At 41.7% G+C, this 22,167-nt stretch overlaps 2 protein-coding genes across 2 annotated transcripts in view; one reads left to right on the plus strand and one right to left on the minus strand.

The window, feature by feature from the left end:
• On the minus strand, nucleotides 1–20,135 carry Bag4 (BCL2 associated athanogene 4). The gene is made up of 5 exons (XM_028768193.1): nucleotides 19,550–20,135; nucleotides 12,509–12,613; nucleotides 6,269–6,523; nucleotides 4,694–4,945; nucleotides 1–3,732 (listed from the first exon to the last, which is right to left on the minus strand). Exons 1-5 carry the CDS (start codon nucleotides 19,979–19,981, stop codon nucleotides 3,247–3,249), a joined length of 1,530 nt encoding a protein of 509 aa, XP_028624026.1. The 5' UTR covers nucleotides 19,982–20,135; the 3' UTR covers nucleotides 1–3,246.
• Lsm1 (LSM1 homolog, mRNA degradation associated) overlaps nucleotides 19,965–22,167 on the plus strand; it is a 16,918-nt gene continuing 14,715 nt past the window's right edge. The window contains exon 1 of the mRNA XM_028768194.1: nucleotides 19,965–20,359. Within this exon, the coding sequence (XP_028624027.1) occupies nucleotides 20,314–20,359 (46 nt within the window). The 5' untranslated portion in view covers nucleotides 19,965–20,313. The remainder of the gene's footprint in view (nucleotides 20,360–22,167) is intronic.

Genomic DNA, 22,167 nt, shown 5'->3' on the forward strand with positions numbered 1-22,167 from the left:
TGTTTATCATGCCAGGTGTAGGTAACTTTATTCAAGATTTTGACAAAAATGACCCCCAAAGTAATATAAATTTAGACACCTTAAAAAAGTCTAGATGTGAATTTCAAAAGAAAACTGTTTCAGTTTCAAATCAAGTTCAAGTCAAAAGTCAAACAGATTTTACAAATCATAAATACTAATTTCTTTCTTAAATTCATTACATTTTCAAAGACAGGTCACAAATGTTGCCCCCTTTTTTTTTTCTGGCCACTGGAATCAATTAACATAATTTACATCTTTAAATTCTGAGTATATACCTATCCTGAATATCTTGTTGTAATTAAAAATATAAATCCAGAAACCACAGTTCCTTCCAGAAGAATTCCAATTATTAAATATAGAAGAAACAAGAATAGAAAAATCACCATTTAAACACCACAGTAATAAATGCCACAAGCAAGATCTGCCAGTAGATAGTAAGAGGCAAACTCTAAGCAGAAACAGGACATTTGCATAGTCTCAAAGTGTCTCTAGCAAATACTTAGTAATTACAAAGGAAAGCAGGGTAAAAGCTTACAGCAGAGGATCCTAGCAGACACCACTTTAGCACAGCGCTCAGTGTGAACCCCTCCAGGAACACATGACAACACCAGCTATCCTTATGATAGAACGTCACCGGAGTGGAAGACTACTGAGACAGACAACCGAATGCAAAATAGGATCTGGAACGGTTTAAGAGGATGCTACTAAAAAGATAAAGTATCTACTTTTAGCTTGCAACTTCAGCTAATATCGATAGCACTATTAACTCTTAATTTTGACAAATGTTTTCATTAGAGAAGACGTCAAAACAAGGGGAAGGTGAATGGAGGATACACAGGAACGCTATTTTTACAACTCTTCTGTCAGTTTAAAATCATGTTAGTAGTTCAAAAAAATAACTTAAGGTATATACACATATATGTACATTTGTGCATAACATGTACATGTACACAAATGAAGAATGTGCACTGGCATCTTGGGCAGCATAAGTTAAGCAGACATGTTTTCTTCTGAATCTATCACTGTCTCACTGCCAACACAGCGAGGTGTTAAGGTTTTAATTGTCACATCATAGAAAACGTTTGGAGCAGTAGTTAGATCTCACTCCTGGCTAGCCTGGCACTAGATATGAGATATGAGAATCAGGGCTACATCTATGCCTCAGTACACTGCTTGCCTGACACCACATAAACCAGGCACACACCTACCTGTGAAACAGAAAGTGAGGCAGGAGGACCAGAACTTCTAGGTTGTCCTAGGCTACATGCAAAGTTTAAGGCCAACCTGGCATGTCTCAAAAATAAAAATTATAAATATAAAACACGCACATGTGCGCAAGCATACACACACCCCATAGACAGACGATTGAATAGGCAGATAGACATTAGATTAGACTAGATGGATTTGATCGTATCTCGTTATGTAGCCTTGGCTGATCAGGAGCTCTGTAGACCAGGTTGGCCTTGAACTCAAGAGGTCTACCTGCCTCCTCTGCCTGAATTAAAAGTGTACACCACCAATTCCAAATAAAATCTTTTTAAAACTACAGACTGGAAAAAGATCACTTCTTGAATCACTTATCCTGGTTGCTTTTTGGGACAGGCTCTTATTTGGCTCAGGCTGACCTTGAATTAATTAGGTAGCTGAGGATAACTTGAAACTTGCAGTGTCCATCTTTCAAATGCTGAAGACAGTTATGTACTACTATAGCTGGTTTATGCAATACTGGGCTTAGCCCAGGGCTTCATGTATGTTAGGCAGACACTCTGCTAACTGAGCCATATCTCCAGCCCCTAGACAATATTTTTACTGCATTTCTTCTCATCATATGTTGGCATTCATTAGATTCTTGTGAAAAGAAGGGATGGCTATAGGCTTAGTATCACTAATATAAAGGCCTGCTAGTCTAGGAAAACATATCACCGTGATATTTTGCTAAGAAATGGCCTTTGTTGCAAAAGCGGATATTGTATGCTAGATCTCACTTTAGGCTTAAAAGGTAAATTATTTACCTGTCTCTGTATAACAACATACACGGATAATCAAGAAAGGCCCCTTTCTTAAATTTGGCTCTAAATTGGCTGTTATTATAAATAACACCTTTCTTAAGAAATAGGCAATTCTATATAGTTTATCCTATGAAACAGAGACTAAATTTAAATGAAAAGAAAATAATGAATTTTCCACTTCAGCTATGGCTGACTCACTCCCTGAGCATGAATTTCCTTCTTTTCCTCCTATCAGCTATAACTGAGCTCACATCTGTCCCACAGATCTACTGCATGGAGAATAGTGTCATTAAATAATTCTATTTGCTACTTTTTTGCAGTCACTATTTATACTAACTGCAGCATTTCAGTTTCCATGTTTTTATCATAAGGCTCTCTATAGAAGCAGCAATAGCCAAAAGATATTTTTCTTAAAAAAGCAATTTCAAAGTGGATCTTTATCCAAATACAACAAAGCAACGAATGTCCACAAACATTGTCATTCTTATGTTAATGTAATTTTCAGAGTTGCCTTCCCCATCATGAAAAGCAGAAGTGGGAAGAATGGAACGGAACATGCGACACAGAAAGGGAGACAATGACTTCAGGAGATCACTACACACCGAAATTGTCAAGTGGTAAAAGGATATGAATTCGTTCAGAACTGCTCATCCTATCTGGCTGCCAATATTTGATTATATTAAACATATTACTACAAAATGTACGAAGAAGTAGAATAGTATTACATTTGTGACCTGCACGTAAGAAAACAGAACAGAGGTCCAAGAGTCTAAGCTATAATATACACATGAAGTATATGCAGTCACAATGCACAAAAAATGTGACAGTCCAGATGCTTACAAAACAGCCTGTTTGTCTCAGATTAGGCTTTTGACAACCTGTTACATAAAGTCCATCTCCCTCCTGAGATCTGGTAAGCAGCAGCCTACAGTCAGACACCCATGGGTGTCTTAAGAAGTAGGTCTACTTGGCAATACTGATAACTCCAGTTTTCTATTATGTTCAGTCATCTGAAAACTGAAAAGAATCTTGTCACTGCAGCTCTTTCATTCCTCTGCCGGCTTTTCCAGTTTTTTTTCCTTTCAAGTTTTAGGTCAGAAGAAAGTTGGAATGTGTTGCTTCTTGTCACACAGGCATTTCAAAAGATGAGAACTAACCAAATCAAAGAGTTCTTTGGCCAAATCGGTAACAGGCTTTCCCTGCATTCCAAATTATTTCATAATCCTTTTTTTTCTAATTTTTCCAGTATGGCCTGGATCTTACAAACAGCTTCTTTCCTGGCCTGACGGACAGAGTCTTGGCCCCCAGTTTCAACAGAATCCAGTTCTAAAAGTTCCTTTGTCAGCATTTCTTCCAGAAGCCAATATGCTTTGTCTGTCTTTTTTCCTACAAACTCTTCTACTTCTTGCTCAAGAAACTGGACCTTCTCCAGCACGTGTATTATTTTTTTAATACTTGGAGGAGTACTTTCATCTGAAGAGAAACACTCTTCTGCGAGATTAGCACTCGGAGCTTGGTGGCTGGGGTGTTCACTGTTGGCATTACCATACAACTGAGGCTCAGCACTATACTGGACTTGAGAATCCAGAAGGTCTGAATTATCACTGTTCACTGCTCCCGGAGGTTCATACCGATGGACACTGCAGGGAAAGCTGTGCCGGTTCATGCCTGGACCCGACTGGTTATAGGAGTACGAGGAATCCTTGGAATGGAAAGACAGAAAGGAGACAAAAGCTGTTTTAATGGGAAGCTATCAACATCAGATATATTAGTACACATCCTTTACCAACCAGGAAAGGACTTGAAAAGATCTCCACAAAACTGGCCCCTACATACCCATCAGAGACCAACACTGTTAGAAGATAAAGGGCGAGCCTTTTCAAGCGAGAGGCACAGAATTTGTAAATATGATGGCTAGATCTACCTCAATGCAAGTCATTCTGTGAACACTTCCCAACCAATCTTACCACCTCACAATGTATCCAGTGATTTAACCATTAGTTTCCCTCAAATAGTAAAAGCCTGCAGAGCATAGGCAAAAGCAGAAAGTGTTGTCTGTGGCGTATGTAAAGTCCACACACAACCGGCATATGCTACTTCACATTGCTGTCCCTCCTGCTGCATACCACGAGGCTGTAAAATACATCCCTTGGTTCTATTTAATATTCACATAGTATCACAGCAGAAAAGAAGCATTTTCCTGTCTTTTTTAAAAAAGATCTGGTGCTGGAGAGATGGTCAGCAGGTAAGAGCACTGGCTGCACTTCCCAAGGACCCAAATTTGATTCTCAGTAGTTACAAGGCTACAAGTTACATAAATGTCTGTAATTCCAGGTCCAGGGGATCTGGCTTCCAAGGGCACCAGGCACACATGTAGCCCATAGACATACAGGTAGTCAGTATATCCATACACATTAAAACACACACACACACACACACACACACACACACACACACACACAAAAGGTACAAAAAAAGATAAGAACCTAAAAAGAAAATCTCCAAACAACATTGTTTATAAGAGAAAACAAACTCAGCTAACATAATGCTGTAGGGTAGTAACCACCAACTTTTTTGCATCTAACAGACTAATACAGAAGTGTCATCGTGTACCCTCTTAATTGCCTAGAGATCAAAAGAACTGCATTCCAAAGGCCTCCTACCTTAGGCTGCTGGGGTGGGGGTGAAGGAGGCGGCTGAGGAGAACTGTTGCTGGACCACGGTGAAGCACTTTCCGTCATGTACAGGTTCCCAGAGGGGGCTGGGGGGGCAGCTGAAGGCCAGGGGTAACGGGCTCCCACCCCGTAAGCACCAGAAGCCCATGCATCATCTTGTGCTCGTCCACTCGCTCCTGATGCTGGCACAGTTCGGTTGCCATCTCCATACGGATAATGGGGCAAGGTCATTCCAGGGTTCTAGATTGGGAAAAGCAAATATGCTGGTGTGCTGGTTGGTCACTGCTTTAAAAAAACAAAGCTTAAAAGTAATAAAAATAGCACAGACAGGTCCTGACCTGCTAGTAACTCATTAATCAGTTACCAAAAATTCTCCACACCTGAGAAAGCCTGGCTTCGAAACACAAAGAAAAGAGCTGGTAAAAGACTCATGAGTCTCAAATTCACTGGATGAAGCATGTAGTTTCCAAAACACTACAGATAAATGAATCTATACGCTGTAAATATGAAGACAGAGAAGTGGTCTCGAAATAAACAGAAATAAGCTTGGCATACTCACAGCACATTAATATACACGTAATTGCATTAGGAGAGATTAAGTTAGGGAAAGTTTCAAGCAACAACTAAAGATTTATTACAAAGATTTTATGGGGGCTGAAGAAATGTGTCAGTGGTTAAGAGCTCTTCTAGAGGATCCAAGTTCGAGTCCTAAGATACCGTATCAGGTGGCTCGCAAACCTGTCACTCCAGTTCCAGGAGTGCTCACACTTGTGGCCTGTGAGTACCTGCATTCATGTACATGAGCACACAGCCACGAGAGTATGCATGGAATTAAAAATAATGAAAACAGGAGAGAACAAAAGAGGAGCCAGGTGTGGTGGCATATATCTTTAGTTCCAGCACACAGGAGGGAGGGGTAGGCAATTTCCTGTGAGGTTGAGGCCAGCAAGGTCTGTATAGGGAGTTCCAGGTACCCAGGGCTACATACTGAGACCTAGTCTCGAAGAAGAAAGAAAGAAAGGAAGGAAGGAAGGAAGGAAGGAAGGAAGGAAGGAAGGAAGGAAGGAAGGAAGGAAGGAAAGAAGGAAAGAAGGAAAGAAGGAAGGAAGGGAAAAAAATGATAAATTATGGGCTGGAGAGATGGCTCAGTGGGTAAAGGCACTTGCTGTGACCTGAGCTTGATCCCTGGAATTCATAGAAAATGAAAAAAGACACTCCACAAAGTTGTCCACTGACTTCCACACGTGGACTGTGGTACACGTGTGTCATCCCTCACAACTCTCATCATGCACACAAATAAATATGTGAGGATTTAAAAGAATTCTAATTATGACATTTTTAAGGTCTCTTCAGCCAAGTCCGTTTAGGCATCAATATAAAAGAAACCCCTTCCTTCACTTCTCAAACAACCTCTGACTATCCCATGAGAACTGGGGTTAAAGGTGTACACAGTGTGCATGGCTCTAGGTGTTTCCTTAAACAGCACTAGTGTAAATGGTAACTTTCCACTGTTTAAAATTCAGGAAATAGAGGCATTTTTTTCCCTCATGGGAAACTGCTTACCTGTGAAGCAGAATATGCTGGAACCTGAGCCCTCAGAGGGGGTGCTTCTGTTGGACAGTCCTGCTGGGAATACATCCATCGAGACACTGGAGTTGGGCTGTTACCAGGTGAACGGTAGGTGCTTGGGACTTCTGTGGAGTAACTGCTTTGAGTATAGCCAGGTACGTAGTAAGCCCCCGAGTAAGAGGCAGTACTTGCTCCAGGACCAGGAGGGTAAGGTGGACCATAGGCTCCATTTGCATAAGAATTCAGAGTCTGAAAAAAAGGTAATCGGGGAGGAAAAGATGAATGGGTTGAAGGGCTAAAATAAGATGCCCTTAATGTTCAGCCTTGAAACTTTAGGAAGTAAAGGTGTCAGTAACTGATGACAATTTAAGCTATGTAAGCAGTCTATAAGGTGCTCTTTCTCTTCTCTATTTGCTATAATCATACTGACTATATATGATTGTATAATCATACAATCCAGGTACTGAACACAGGCTGGCTGTAACCTACGGGGCATCCATGGAAGACTACATTGTGATTACAGACAAAGTGAGAAGTAACAGTCCCCTCAAACATTTTCTTACACTTAATTCATAACTACATGTCTAAGCAGAGAGCTTGTGCCCACAGGAGGCAACTCTAGGAATCCTGGGGGTCAAGGTAGAGGAAAGAAATATATCATTATATAATAGAAAAAAAAATCAGAAACACTCTCTAATAGCTTTATACTTAGTTACTCTTAGCTTCAGTTTCCCTAACAGGAAAATGAAGAGCCAAACTTTCCTTGCAGGATTATTGAGAAAAACTGAGATGACAAAAATAAACATCTTAGCAGATATACAATTTGTTCAACAGATGGTGACTACACTATTGTGAGTATTATGATGACTTCAAGAAATGACCCAGTGCAAGCGACCACCCTGCTTTCCTGACAACAACAGATAACAGAGAAGCTTCTCACTGCACTGCTTACTGCTGTGCTTTATTATAGTTTGCTTATTGTTTTAAGCAGTGCTGTGAACTAAACCTAGAGCCTTGTGTGTGTCAGACAAGTGTGCTACCTCCAAGATATACTGCCGATCCTTTTTCATGTCATTTTAAATCACCCACCCAGGCTATTACATTGCTCATATCCAGAATCCTGCTTAATGCTCCAAATAAGATTAAAGCTAAGCCCTAAACTTCAACTACTACTTTATAATGTTTTCTATTATTTGTTCTGAGAGAGAGAGAGAGAGAGAGAGAGAGAGAGAGAGAGAGAGAGAGAGTGTGTGTGTGTGTGTGTGAGATGCAAGTATGTGTATGATGTGGAGAATACACCTGTCACAGCATGCTTGTGGAGGTCAGAGGACAATCTAGATAGTGGGTACTTGTCTTTCACTTGCCCTTGAACTTGTTTGACACAGGGCCTCTTATTCACTGTTTAAAATTCCAGGCTAGGGAATACAGACACATGGGATTACAGCCTTTATGTGGCTCTGGGAATCCAAACACAGGTGACCACATTTGCATGGAGGGCACTTTGTTCACTGAACTATCTCCCTAGTTTCACTTTAGCTTTTAAAAATAGTAACACGGAATCATGTTTTCTTGTAACTATAACTCCCAGCAGGATGTACCAGGAAGAATTTCAAGTTTGTAGCTAGTATTCTACATAGTGAAATCCTATCTGAGGAAGGAAGGAATCCTAATTGTGTATACACACTGGTAATCCCAGAACTAAAGAAAAAAACCTTGGCCTACATTAGTAGGACCTGTTTTAGAAACAAAACAAGAGAAACAAAATTTAAATGCCTAAAGAACTGCATGTGTGGTCAGAGACAATGAAAGAATAAACAGCCAAGTAATATATTCCCCATAAGCCCTTGAGGCTTTTAGTCTGAAAAAAGAACTCCTTAATAGAATACAAAGGTCAAGATTTGATAAAATATCATGTGACTTTTTGGTCTGTATTCCAGCTTCCCAAGGAAATCACTCAACTTGAAAAAAAGTCACAGGCACGAAGTTGTCAAGTATATTACTTATAATTATACAAACTAATACAGGGATGGAGAAATGTCTCAGCAGTTAAGGGCACTGGCTGCTCTTCCAGAGGACCCAGGTTCAGTTTCCAGCTCACAACTACTAATAATTCTACTTCCAGGACTTCTGATGCCCTTCTAGTCTCTACAGGCACTGCATACATGTGGTGAACATATATACAAGCAGGCAAAACACACACAAACACACACACAATGTAAAAATAAGTAACACTTAAAAAAAATGAGTTACATAAGATATCCCAGAACCTAAATGCCCTATGGTAATCAAATGACTAAATAGATTAAAGACTGTTTTTTTAATTAATTAATTTATTTTTATTTCACATGCATTGGTGTTTTGCCTGCATGTTTGTCTTGTGTGAGGATGTCAGATCCTTAGAACTGGAATTACATCAAGCTGTAAGCTGATGTGGTTACTGGGAATTGAACCCAGGTCCTCTGGAAAAGTAGCCAGCACTCTTAACCACTAAGCCATCTCTCTAGCCCTAAGAATTATTCTTTGAAGAAATTTTATTCAATTTATTATTAGAAACAAGTATATTTAATTTTAGAATTGTTTCCTTGTAAATAAAATCTTTTGTTTTGTTTTTACATCTATTTATTCACTTTTTAGACAGAGTGTCATTATGTGGCTTGGCAAGCCTGAACTTGTTATGTACATAGGGCTGGCCTTGAACTCAATCCTTCTGCCTTTGCTTCCTCAGTGCTGGAAATGAAGATGTGTGCCACCATGCCTGGTCTTACTTACTTCTTTATTGTGCGGGTGACAGTGGTGGGAATGTATGTTACACATATGAGGGCACTTGTAAGAGTTGTCTTCTCCACTATGTGGGTTCAGAAACTGACCTTGTGAGATGATACTTGTTAAGAATGCTGGCTCCTTTTCCAGAGGACCTGGGTTCAATTCCTAGTAACCATGTCAGCTTACAGCTTGATGTAATTCCAGTTCCAAGGATCTGACACCCTCACATGTGTGTCTGTGTGAAGGTGTTGGGTCCCTTGGAACAACTGGAATTACAGACAGCTGTAAGCTACCATGTGGGTGCTGGGAATTGAACCCAGGTTCATCTGGAAGAGCAGCCAATGCTCTTAACCACTGAGCCATCTCTCCAACTCCGAGAGTTCACATCTTAAACTATAAGCACAAAGCAGAAAAAGAGCTGGAGTGGCTCAAGTCTCTATCAAAGCCTACCCCAAGTGATAGACTTCCTTAAACAAGGCCATACCTCTTTTTTTTTTTTTTTAAGATTTATTTATTTATTATATATGAGTACACTGTAGCTGTCTTCAGACACACCAGAAGAGGGCATCAGATCTCATTACAGATGGTTGTGAGCCACCATGTGGTTGCTGGGATATGAACTCAGAACCTCTGGAAGTGCAGTCAGTGCTCTTAACCACTGAGCCATCTCTCCAGCCCAAGGCCATACCTCTTAAACCTCCTAAAAGCACCATCAACTGGGAAGGAACCAACTCTTCAAATGTCAGAGTCTATGGGGGACAGTCTCATTTAAACTACCACAATATGGTAGGGCTTTTTGTTTTATTTTTAAGCAGACATACTTAAGTTTCCTTGTTTGAAATTTTCCTTAATATGAAAGAAGATGAGGAAAAGCTGGATATGGTGGTCACAGGCCCGTAACTCCAGCACTCAGAAGGCTAAGAATGAAGACGTTCCTGTCACTGAGTCTGTAAGTTGCACGTGACACGCAAACAGAAGTGTGCAATGGGGCAGGAGACAGCTTCATGGGGAAAGTGCTTGTTTTGCAGCCTAATGAGCTTAACCCCATGATCCAGTGGACAGAGCTTCTAAAGAGCTCTTTCCTGACCTTTCAAGTGCACTATGGCACAGTCCAACCACACCACAAACACACACACACACACACACACACACTACTAAAAACTGAACTTAAGCATTTAAAAGGTGTGTAACGGTTTCAGGTGTAAACAGATGATGGGGGAAAGGCTTAAGATGCATTTCCCAAATATAGTCCCGGTAGAACGGTACAAGCTATTTTCATTCTTTCCTTACTTTTCAATTTTATATGTTTGTCTGTATGAAAAAGAGTCTTATTCTGAAATTCTCTGTGAAACTTCTGCAAGTGCTGAACTTGATTCTCCTTACTTCTGCATCATTTTTTCTTTTCTTTTTCTTTTTTTGTTTTTTTCAAATAGGGTTTTTCTATGTGGCCCTGACTATCCTGGAGCTCACTCTAGACCATACTGGCCTCAAATCCAGAGATCTGCCTATCAAATGCTGGGATTAAAGATGTGCCACCATGCCCAGCTTCCAGATATTTAATACACTTACATTAACTAATTTACATTTTTTAAAGCTTTACTATATATTACAGAATTAGAAAATTTCAGAAAATAACTGTTTGGAACTACAAATAATTAAAAAAAAAATAATCAGTTCATCAAAGGATACTGTATTGCTGTTAGAATTTTTACCTAAAACTATTTCTATAATTTCAGTAGAATACTTATAGTTTCTTACCTTCTTTTTTTTTTTTTTTTTTTTTGAGACAGGGTTTCTCAGTGTAGCCCTGGCTGTCTGAAAACTTGCTCTGTAGATCAGGTTGGCCTCTAACTCAGAGAATCAACTGCCTCTGCCTCCCAAGTGCTGAGAGTAAAGGAATGAGCCACCTGACAGTTTTCTTAAGGCATGATTATGACCTTGACCTATTTTTTTTCTTCATTATCTCAGGAACCATTAAATAAATCTGTGACTATTCCATATCTTCATTTGGAAACTCAGAACTTCTGGGTCTTTGTTAATAGCTACAATTATCTTGTTGTCTTTCATCCCAGCCAAATGCTGGAAGGCTCCAGATATCCTGACACAGTTAAAGTTCTGGAGCTACTACTTTCTGTGTCTTACCAACTCCATGTCATTAGAACAAGGCCAGCATTAATAGACCAGCTGCAGCACTAGCTGACCTGACAGTTATCTACAACATAAAACTCCACTCTTCTAAAGGGACCCCATGTCTTCCACTGTGGCTCCAGCTAGCTCTGGCTAATCTCTTTCCCTCCATTTCTAGTCAAGCCACTCTGATCTGCCAGCTAGCAAAGAAATTGGGGCCTTTTCTGAGCCGGCACTATTTCCACCTGCTGCTACGGCTTCAAAAAGATGATCCCTGAAAAGAAAATATCTACATTTTGTCATCACACTGTTCATAAAATAATTTCTGCAGAGATAGTTCTCATAAATGTGTCATGTGACTTGATCTCAATGTCAGAAATTGGGGGAACATCCAGTCTGGGTGTTATTCTGGGCAAAAGGTTCTTTCAGAAGGTAGCCATTCCAGTACAGTTGGGTATGGCAGCACACGTTTAACCCTGGCACTTGGGAGGCGGAGGCAGAGGCAGACAGATGTTTGTGAGTTTGAGGCCAGCCTTGTCTACACAGTGAGTTCCAGAACAGCTAAAGCGACACAGAAAAACTTTGTCTCAGCACACCCATACCCTAAAAAAAGAAAAAGGGCAAGTCCTTTACCAAGAAGCTCTCTGCAGTTGGTACCTGCTGGCAAAGAGAAATCAGCTACTCCAAATGCAGCTGACACCGGGTACAGCACCACACACCAGGTTAAACCCACATTCAGGAGTAGCTGGCCATCACAAACTCCATGTCTTTTTTAGTTTTTTTATTTGTTTTATAGGTGTTTATTTTTCTTTTCTTTCCTTTTCTTTTTTGTTTTTGAAAGAACAAGAAGTTAGATACAGAGGGAGGGAGGTGGAGACACCTGGGAGGTGATGAAAAGGACTGATCAAAATACACTGAATAAAAAAATTTAACAAAATAAAAAGAGAAAAATGTCATGAGACCCATTATCATATACTTAATATATGCCAATAATTGTTTTAATTGAAGCTTGCTGGAATGCTTACCTAGTGTTCAAGAAGCCCTGAACTGGATCCCTAACACTGAATAAAACTGGTGTGATAAGAGGCCTATAATCCTAGCACTTAAGAGAGTCAAGGGTCAAGAATCAAGGCCATCCTGTGCTATATAAAACTGTATTTAAACAAAGAAAAGAAAGCTGAGAAGTAATTACAGCACTCAAGAAAAGTGAGTTCAAGGCCAGTCTTATCTACAGAAGAATGACTTTGAGGACAACCAGGACACAGAAACAAAAACAAAAAAACAAACACATCAAAGAAAAAAAAGGAAAGGAAAGAAAGAAAATCTGCCAATTTTCAACCATACCTGGCCTTGTAACTCTGGCCTCACAGGGTATGTGCTTGGGTACGGAGCCCTAGGTCGTACAGAATTCCAGTAGTTAGAGTTATAGCCAGGATATGGTGGCTGTTCCTAAGAAAAAAAAGGGAAACAAGTTAAACAGCATTCTTTCTGCTGTTGATACTTTCTTTTGCAACAGAGTTTCCCTATATACACCAAGTAACCTGAAATTTGCTACATCACCAAGGTCTCAAACTTGCAACCCTCTTGCCTCTGCCTTCAGGTGCTAGAACTACAGGGAGCAGTAACACGTCCAATTCAGTTAGACAGCAAAACAAGCAAATCAAATACTTCTAACATGAGGCAAGATTAGGAGAATCAAAAAGAACATACAAAAAAGAAGCTCTAGTATAGAGACATTACAATCATTATTTAAGAAGATAAATTACAAAGTAAACCACATGTCCCAGAACAACTACTGAACATCTGGAAAAGACTGGTCTTGTGCATTACATAGCACACCACTTGAAATGATAATAAAAGGAATTTTAGGTCAACATGACTAAAAAACCAGAGACAGTAGTTTGTCTTTATCTATGTCAGTCACCACTACTCATCAGTACATGTGAGTATACCCAATCTGAAAATTTGAAATCCAAACTGCTCTAATTCTGGACACTTAGTGCTTTGATATGACATCCCAAAAGAAAAACTTCATACTTGATTTCGTCTGATGAACTGCAGTCAAATGCAGGTCATGGGTGTATGGCTCCATGGTAGGGCACTTGACTAAGCATGTTAGAGACTCTGGGTTCCATCCCCAGCCCAGCAAAGCAAACAAAATGCAGGGGCATTAAAATGCTGTACAGTTACCCTCAAAGTCACATGTAAAAAATTATACATAAATAAAGTTCATGTTTAGATTCAAGTCCTACCTTCAAAATAACTCATGTTCTATGATTTCAAAAATCTGAAACCTGAAATACATCTGGTCACAAACATTCAGATATGAAATATTTACCCTGTTTAACTGGTACAAAATAAGTTATTCATCACTATTTAGAATTATACTTACCTAACAACTTTGGAACATAAAACTATTACTCCACAAGTACATCTGGTTTTTTTTGTTGTTGTTGTTTTGTTTTTTGGTTTTTTTGTATTCCAGTGCTTTATCATATGGCCACGCTTTCTGCTTATAACTTCAGTATCATCAACTCATATAGAACAATCACCATTGGAGGTGTAACTCTAGCTGTGATAGCATCATCTTTTCAGGCTTTGTCTTTAAATAAATTGCAATAAGGCACTAACTCTTGTAAGAATCCTCCAACCAGCCGGGCGGTGGTGGTGCATGCCTTTAATCCCAGCACTTGGGAGGCAGAGGCAGGTGGATTTCTGAGTTCGAGGCCAGCCTGGTCTACAGAGTGAGTTCCAGGACAGCCAGGGCTACACAGAGAAACCCTGTCTCAAAACAAAACAAAACAAAACAAAACAAGAATCCTCCAACCAACTCTTAAACTTTTCTGACTGTCTAGCTGAACACACAATATGTTTCTTCTTCCAAAAGGTGACCCATTTTGCTTTGAACTTACAGTTTAAGTGCACTTTTGGCTGATAACAAACCACTTTTATTTCCCTTAAGTAGATGAGCTTTGATTATACTGGATTAAACCTAGAGTAATGCTAGTTTGCATTACCTAGAGGAATTTGGTTATGCTGTATTAAACCTACACTCTCTACCAAGAAGACAAGCACTGAAGTTGACTGTCCTAGATGTGGTAAACCTAAGCCTAAATCTCCAGACCCTAAGGGTCAGTCCCTCCTGGTGACTCTTTAAGGTTCAATTTAACTACCAGGACCCTCCAAACTATTCACTTCCTCTCTTCCTGATTCAGTTCCTAGCACCTAGTTCCTTGCTTTTCTTTCTTCAGCCAGATTCACCTCACAAAAACACACACTGAAATGCAGTTATCAGCTGTGTAGAGAAAATGCAAGCAGCGCTCTAGTTTTTTGTGTTTGTTTAATTTGGATAGTTTTCTTCTCATACTGGAGATAAAACCCAGAGTTTGTGATGCTAGGCAAGTGTTCTACCAGTGTGGCACACCCCTAACCATTTGTTATTTTATTTTGACACAGGGTTCTATGGCATTGCCAGTCTGGCCTGAGATTTTCTATCCCCCCTTAAGCTACCTCAAAAGCTGGGATTGCAGTCCTGTGCCAAGCACTCTGCCTCTGTTTTCACTTTACACTATCACCATAAGGCTCAAGTGGGCACTCAGCGCTGTTAACAATTACAGAGTCAGTCAGTAGGCTCACATTCTCACTCTTCTAAACAATCTCACTTTTGTCACCTCAAATCTCTTAAGTACGTTTAACTTCAGTTACTCTCATGAGCATGGATGAGGGGTTATTTACAGGGGCTCAGACTACTTAACAGTGGCTACATCATTGATGACCACCTCAAACCCCATTCCCAGCAACTATTAGCTGTCATTCTCCTCTGGAAGGGAGTGCCTTGTCAGCCACTCTACCAACTTCTGTTTATGGCCCATAAATCCTCAGACAGGTGGGGCCTAATGAGCCTCTCCTCTGTCAACAAGGGAACGCTCTGAGCCCCGTGCTGTGCTGAGCCCAGTGCTGTGTAGGTCTTCTATAGGTAATCACAGGTGCTGAGTTCACCAGTGCAATCATCATTCATACCAGAAGACAGTCTTTCATAACACCCTTCTCCCTCCTCTGGCTCTTACATTCTGTTCTTTGATCCTTGGAGGGGATAAAATGCACGACTTCTTTAGGGCTGAGCATTCAACAGTGACTTTTTTCAGCACAGTAACCAGTTTTGAGTCTGAGCATTATTAGTTACCACCCACTACCATACACAACCCCCTACTACCACTACCAACACCAATCAAACCCTGACCAAACCTGAGAACAACACGAATCTGTGAACATAAACAAAATTAGAAGGAAGATCTTTGGTGGGCACAATTTGTCCATTTAGCAAAACAACAGTAGTAGCAGTTTTCCCCATTAGGGTCTACAACCACCCCAGCCATAGGTTCTGAACAGGCTTACAGTAACATGAATTCTCTCCTGGAAAGTGTTCGGTGACCCTTCAACAGTCATCCACTCCATCACACAGGTAGGCACATTTTGCCAGGCAAATTAGTGGATTAGCATGAATCCACTGTTAGAACCTAGGTAAAATATTAAGGCCTAACTAACCATTATCTGTCCAGCCTGCCATTTATAAGGAAACTTTCTCATATGTTTCTGCTGTTACTAGGAAACTTTCTAATGCCAAGTTGATTACATATTCTGTTATGTTCTGTGCCCTTGGAAACCAATCACGATAGAAATCAGTAGAACTGTTTTGTATAGTTACCCATAAGCTTGGACTCGAACCAACCACCCAGCAGCACTTCCTGCACCTATGTACTTGCCTTTATAAGCTGCCCCTGGGATGGACCCCAACATAAGAGAAACACCTACAGCAATATAAGAAACTATTTGGAATAAGACTTCCATTTTGAATAGGGGTCAAGTAAAGTTTAAGCTCCCAAGACCTCCCTAGGAATTGACATCCTACTTGGCAGAAAGAGACATGTACGTGGTAAATGACATCCTGGGTGGCAAGTTAAGATATGAATGTTAGACAAGTCCCACCCTAGTAGACAAGTTAAGACAAAGCAAAGTCCCTGCCATAGTAGAATACCCCAACCAATGGAAGCAGGTATAAACATACAACACAGACTTAATCTTAAGGAAATCCCCTTAACTTGGCACAGATGTTTACAGATTTGGGGCTTAAAAACCCTGCAGAATCTTAACTTGGAGTCAGTTCCCATATCTGGACAGTGGCCCTGGTTGACCAGTCCTGGGACATATGCTCAATAAACTCTCCCTGTCTGATGGAAATGGATGTTTGTGTGGTTTGTGAGGCGATTCTGGGACATCAATATACGTATCTAGTTAAGACTGTTCATGAACTTTTTTCCTCAAGCAGCCTGCACAGCAACTCCAGCCATTATGAAAACTAGCCAGAAGGGAGAAAGCTTCCAGCTCAGTTTCACTCTGATTTCTCTATGGCCTGCAAACAAAGTACATGGTGTCTTCAACAATAGGATTTTATCATCCAGTTCTGGTGGCTAACCAAGAACAGTGGCAATAGGATAAAAATATTACAAAAACATGTAACTAGAGTTACAGATAGTTGTGAGCTGCCATGTGGATGCTGAATTGAACCCAGGTCCTCTGGAAGAGCAACTGGCTCCTCAGGGAAGAGCCCTGAACAGTCTCTTAAAAAAAAAAAATGGTAAAAGTGGTAGACTTCTAATATTACCCTGTCCCATATCTAAATATATTAATTTTGGTTGTTTTGTAGGAAGCAGGGTTTCTCTATGATACCTGGCCATCCTGGGAACGTGCTCTGTAGAACAGACTGGCCTTGAATTCAGAGATCCACCTCTGCCTCTCAAATGCTGGGATTAAAGGCCTGTACTACTACCAGCTGTTTTCAATATGTTAATTTAAAAACTAGGAAGGCTGGGGCTAACCTATAAAATCAGCATTTGAGAGGTAGAGGCAAGCAGCTGAAAAACTCAAGATCATCCTTGAATAGTGAGTTTGAAGGCAGCCTAAGATACAAGAGAGCCTGTCTTGGAAAGGCTAACTAGTCAAGTCTTAGTTGTATGGGGACACACCTGTGCAGGGTGCACCCGCATATAGAGGTCCAAGGCCCATTCCTTCAACAGCTCTTCTACCTCACTCCACGAGGCACTCTCAATCAAACCCAGAGCTCTCCCACATGGCCAGCTAGTCTTGCTAGCTCTGGGGATCCTTCTCAACCTTCTTGACATGGAATTACTGGTTGAGCCATCCCAGCCACCCAACACTTATGTGGGTTCTAGGGATCCAAAGCCCAGTCTTTTTACATGCAACGTGTGCCTTGCAGATAATTATAAAATTTAGTAAAAGCCAATAAAGCTAAGATTGTGGACTTGGGGGAAAAAAAAGTACATCTATGACAACATGCATAGGCAAAGGCAGAAGCAGAGGCAGGTGGATCTCTGTGAGTTGGAGGCCAGCCTGATCTCCAGATGGTGTTCCAGAACAGTCAGGGCTACACAGAGAAACCCAGTCTTGAAACAAAACAAAACAAATTTACAGATGCCCATTATACATTTCCAGTTATCTCAAACGACTCTAGCCCCATAACCTGCCCTATATGCTCAGCTCTACTCCAACCTCACAACTCCCAACATGATGCTCAACTTCAACTTTTGGAAGTCTTTCCCTAATAAGACAGACTTTTAGTTTAATAATAAACTCTGTAGAAGCCAGGTTAAAACTCGACTCCTTTTCCTCATCAACTTACCTTTAATTTGAGTACTAAAAGGCTGAGAGTCCTACATCTCTAGAGCCTGTGATTAAAGTAGATCCATCGGCCTACTTATCCCATCCTACTTACTGAATCAGCACAGAGAATACAGAGCCTTCTTTCCAGCTAACTTCTGAATGCTACATAGTTTTCTTCTTATACAATTTTTAGAGAAACAATTACCCTACCCCGTTAAAATATACAATTCGGTGGTTTTCAGGATACTCAGAATTGTGAAACTATCCTCACCAACTTCAAAACATTGTATCACCTCAAAGCCCTGTTTTGCAACACTTCCTTCTAGTCCCCGAACCCCAGCAACCCACCACCAATGTTTCTGTCTCTAGGAATTGCTTGACACGGGCACTACATACAAATGGAATCACACGATATGAAATGCAATCCTTGTGACTTAACTTCATCCACCAAGCACGATCTATCCAAGGTTCATTCCATGTTGAAACAAATATGTGAGGGGGGGAGAGGTGTGGAGGGGAATATTCATACCTTTCTAGATGTTATGTTCTAAAATGTAAGTCATGTTTATTAATCCAGCAATCAGTTGATAACTATACGAGTTATTTCCAATTTATGGCCATTATCATTAATGGTGCTAAAAAGATGTATTAAATCTTCTTATGTGAACATGTTTTCCATTTTTGTTATTGTTGTTTTTTTTTTTTTTTGAGACAGGGTCTCACCATGTTGCCTGTCCTGGAACCTATTATGTCTGTGTGGACCAGGCTGGCTGGTCTGCCTCTGCCTCCTGGGTGCTGGGATTAAACGCACACACCACCCCTTGTTTTCCATTTCTTGAGTAAACTTACAAGTAGATCTGCTAGATCATAAATTCTCTGTCAGAAGTTTTAGGAGCGACCCAGCTATTTTCCAAAGCACTATACTATTTTACAATCCCCTCATGGATGTGTGAGAATTTTGTAATTAATTTTCAGCAAGTAAGAATGTTTTGAAGGCCAAAAGATGTGTGCCACCATCCTAGAATGATAGCACCACACAGGGAGAAACTAGAAATATATTTTTGGCATGTATGCAAGTAATAAAATGTTACAGTTCCAAACATAACTAAGCAAGTTGATCTCTCAGAGCTTTCCTCATTCAAAAATTGGGAAGCATTAATAACACCTGTCTTGCAGTCCTGTGATGATTCAATAGAGCATAAAGGCGCTTTACAACATTGATTATTCCTGATCCAATTCCAGGCAGAGCTTTAGTGATAAGGAACAAAATGATTAGCCCGCCTCGGTCCGATCCGATCGGATCCCTTCCCCGCGGGAGGGGCTGCTGAGTAACGACTGGGGCTGCAGCTGCCCTGGCCACGCAGGATAAATTGTTACAGCCCAATCACGCTAACCTACGCTCTCGGGAGAGAAAGATCCTGCAGCCTGCTCCTAAGCTTAGGAAGTCAGCACAGAATAATTTTTCGGGTTTTTTTTTTTTTCGTGGTAACAGACACACTTATGATGGCTGAAGTAAAAACGGAGGAACAAATGGAACCCAAGCATACATCCCCTCACATCTCCAGTCCTCGTCTCTGCACCCTCCCCAGAAGAACAACAAATCAGAAACCCGAGTCGTTAACAAACCCTAAGTATAAAACCCTCAAATGTCCTCACCTCCGCCCAAGACTTCCCTACTGGAGCTCCGGAGAAGACTTCGAAGCTTACCTGGTGGCCTCCGCCAGCTCTGCTCGGCTCTGCCCAGGCGCCTCCAGAGGGGTAGTAGCCATCACCACCTGCGCCTTCTCCCGGCCAGGTGGTCTCGGCCGGGGCGCCCCCGCGCCCTCGCCAGGAAACCGGAGGCTGGGGAGGCTCCGAGCGAAGAGGAGGGTATAAGGGCGGAGGAACGTGCACCGGGACATCGCCTCCCCCGGGCCCATAGTAGCGGCCGTACGAAGGGCCGTCACTGGGGCCGTAGCCCGAGCGCCTCAGGGCCGACATGGGCTCCGCTGCCGCGAAGCGCTTCCCGCCCCCCACGACCGTCCTATTGCGCAGGCGCCTGCGGGCGTCAGGTATTGGCGGGCTGCGAAGGGGGGTAGGACGGCTACAGCCAATGCCGAGCCGGTCCCGCCCCTTGCACTTGGAGCGCCGAGCGGTCATGGACCGTACGGGTCAACCCGGGCCTCTGAGCAGGAAAGAGAGGCGAGGGACAGCGCTTGTCACGCGTAAGGAAACGCCTATCCTCCGCCCTTCCGAGCTGGACTTCACTTCACTGACTAGAGAGGAGGAAAACGTTGTCTGCGACCGCACGCCCGGCACGCCTCTTTCTGTAGATGGACTGGCGATACCGGAAGTGGGTGGGGTAACCTGAAACGCTTCCGGCGACTAGCGGTGTTTGAGGTGCAGGTGAGCGGCGGGTTCCCGTCCGCGTCCCGCCGACGGGCGACTGGACGCCCTCGCGGCCGTCCGGAGCAGCCTTGCGAGAGCTCAAAATGAACTATATGCCCGGCACCGCCAGCCTCATCGAGGACATCGACAGTGAGTACCTACCTCTCCCTCGGGGGGAAGCCTGGTGTGGGACCCTTTCGGGAGTGGGCATCCTTGAGAGTGATCTCTGGGCCTGGGCGGGGTGGTCTGCCTCGGAGCCCATCCCCAACCTGCCTCCTCTGTCCTTGAGTTGGTGACACCTCCCCGCCCCCCAAGCTGTGAAACTCCTTCTGAGGGGCTCAGCATCCGACCTGTGAACGTGAAGTGGCCCAGGGGACTTCCTTCGCGTGCTCTGCCCTTCACTGCAGCATTTCAAAGTTATATTTGACAATGGATGGATGGAGAACGCTTATAGGAAGGACTCACCAAACCCGAAAAATGTTAAGACAATAGCAGTTGAATTTAATTAGCAGTAAACGAAGGCTTTCTGTTGTGCAGCCACTTGCGGTTTTCTTTTTCAATGAGGGTCATTAGCACTTTCAGATTAAAGTTACAGAGACAGGTGTCAGACGTAATAACTGGCTTTTCTGCAAATGCTAAATCACTTCAAACTTACTGTTTTCTGTTCGACAGTTTTGCTTTATACTAAAAAGAGTTTAGTCCTGTACAAACCAAGAGGTTACAATTTCGTCTTTTAAAAAGGTTTAATTTTATTTGTTGTGTATTCATGCCATGTAATTACACCATGTGCACTGGTATCCATGAAGCCAGATGACCTTTTCTTCTTTAGATCCTCTAGAGTTGGAGTTACGGACAGAATTACAGAGTCACAGTGTGGGTGCTGAGAAAGGAACTCAGATCTTCTGCAAGAGCAACAAGTGCTCTTCTGAGCCATCTCTCCAGCCCCCACTTTCATTCTCTCCCCACCCCCAATTCTTACCTGTGTATGATTCCTCAAACAGAATTTTTAAAGCAGTATTTTTTTTTAAAGATGTATATGAACATGTATTATGTGCATTGTGTGCTTGCCTGATGCTGGAGAGACCAGAAGAGGATACTGGGAATCGAACCTGGGTCCTCTGGAAGAGTAGCCAGTGCTCTTAAGCACTGAGCCATGTCTCCAGTCTGTAATCAGCATTTTAAAATCAATTTAATCCTGTGACTTTTCAAAAGCAAAGTGATTTATACAACTTCAAACAAGTAAAAGTCTATAAATTTACCTTGTGAGTTTGCAAATTCGATAGCATCTATGATTGTATTGACTGAGACAAATACATTAAACTTTGCTGATATGTTTATATCTACAGATATAGATATTAATATATACATATATTTATGTGTCTATTACAGCTACATGTACACATATATACACACTAGCCACTTTATAAGCCTCTATGAAGTGTAACAAAATACTCTTTTAGTGGAGCTTTTTACCTTCACCTTTCTTTAGCTATCTGAATTCCCTGAAGCTTCCAACAGCAAAGCTGCTATCTTACTAACCTTGGGTTCTCAAGCCTTCTCATAGTTCTTTGTGGATCTCAGACCCTCTCCATTACTAAAAAACTTCAAACCATTTGATATACACCCTTTAGTCCCCCATCGGGACACACACGGAAAGAGTGTCTGTCCCAATCTTTATGGGACTTTCTGGCTTTTCTAGTTTTTTGTTTTGTTGTTGTTTTTGTTTTGTTTGTTCTTGTTTTGAGACAGGATCTTTACATAGTCCTGGCTAGCCTAGAATGCCCCTGCCTCGAGATCACTGATTTAAGATGTGTGCCACCACGCCTGGCTCAGTTCTACTTGTATCTTTCTAGTTCTCATATTTGCTCACATGTGTGTCTCCATCAGACCTGCATCCCTTCTGAGTGTCTTGACTGTGTGTCTCCATCAGACCTGCATCCCTTCTGAGTGTCTTGACT

The sequence above is a fragment of the Grammomys surdaster genome, unplaced genomic scaffold, assembly GCF_004785775.1.
Source record: "Grammomys surdaster isolate TR1022 unplaced genomic scaffold, NIH_TR_1.0 185, whole genome shotgun sequence".
Taxonomy (NCBI): Eukaryota; Metazoa; Chordata; class Mammalia; order Rodentia; family Muridae; genus Grammomys; species Grammomys surdaster.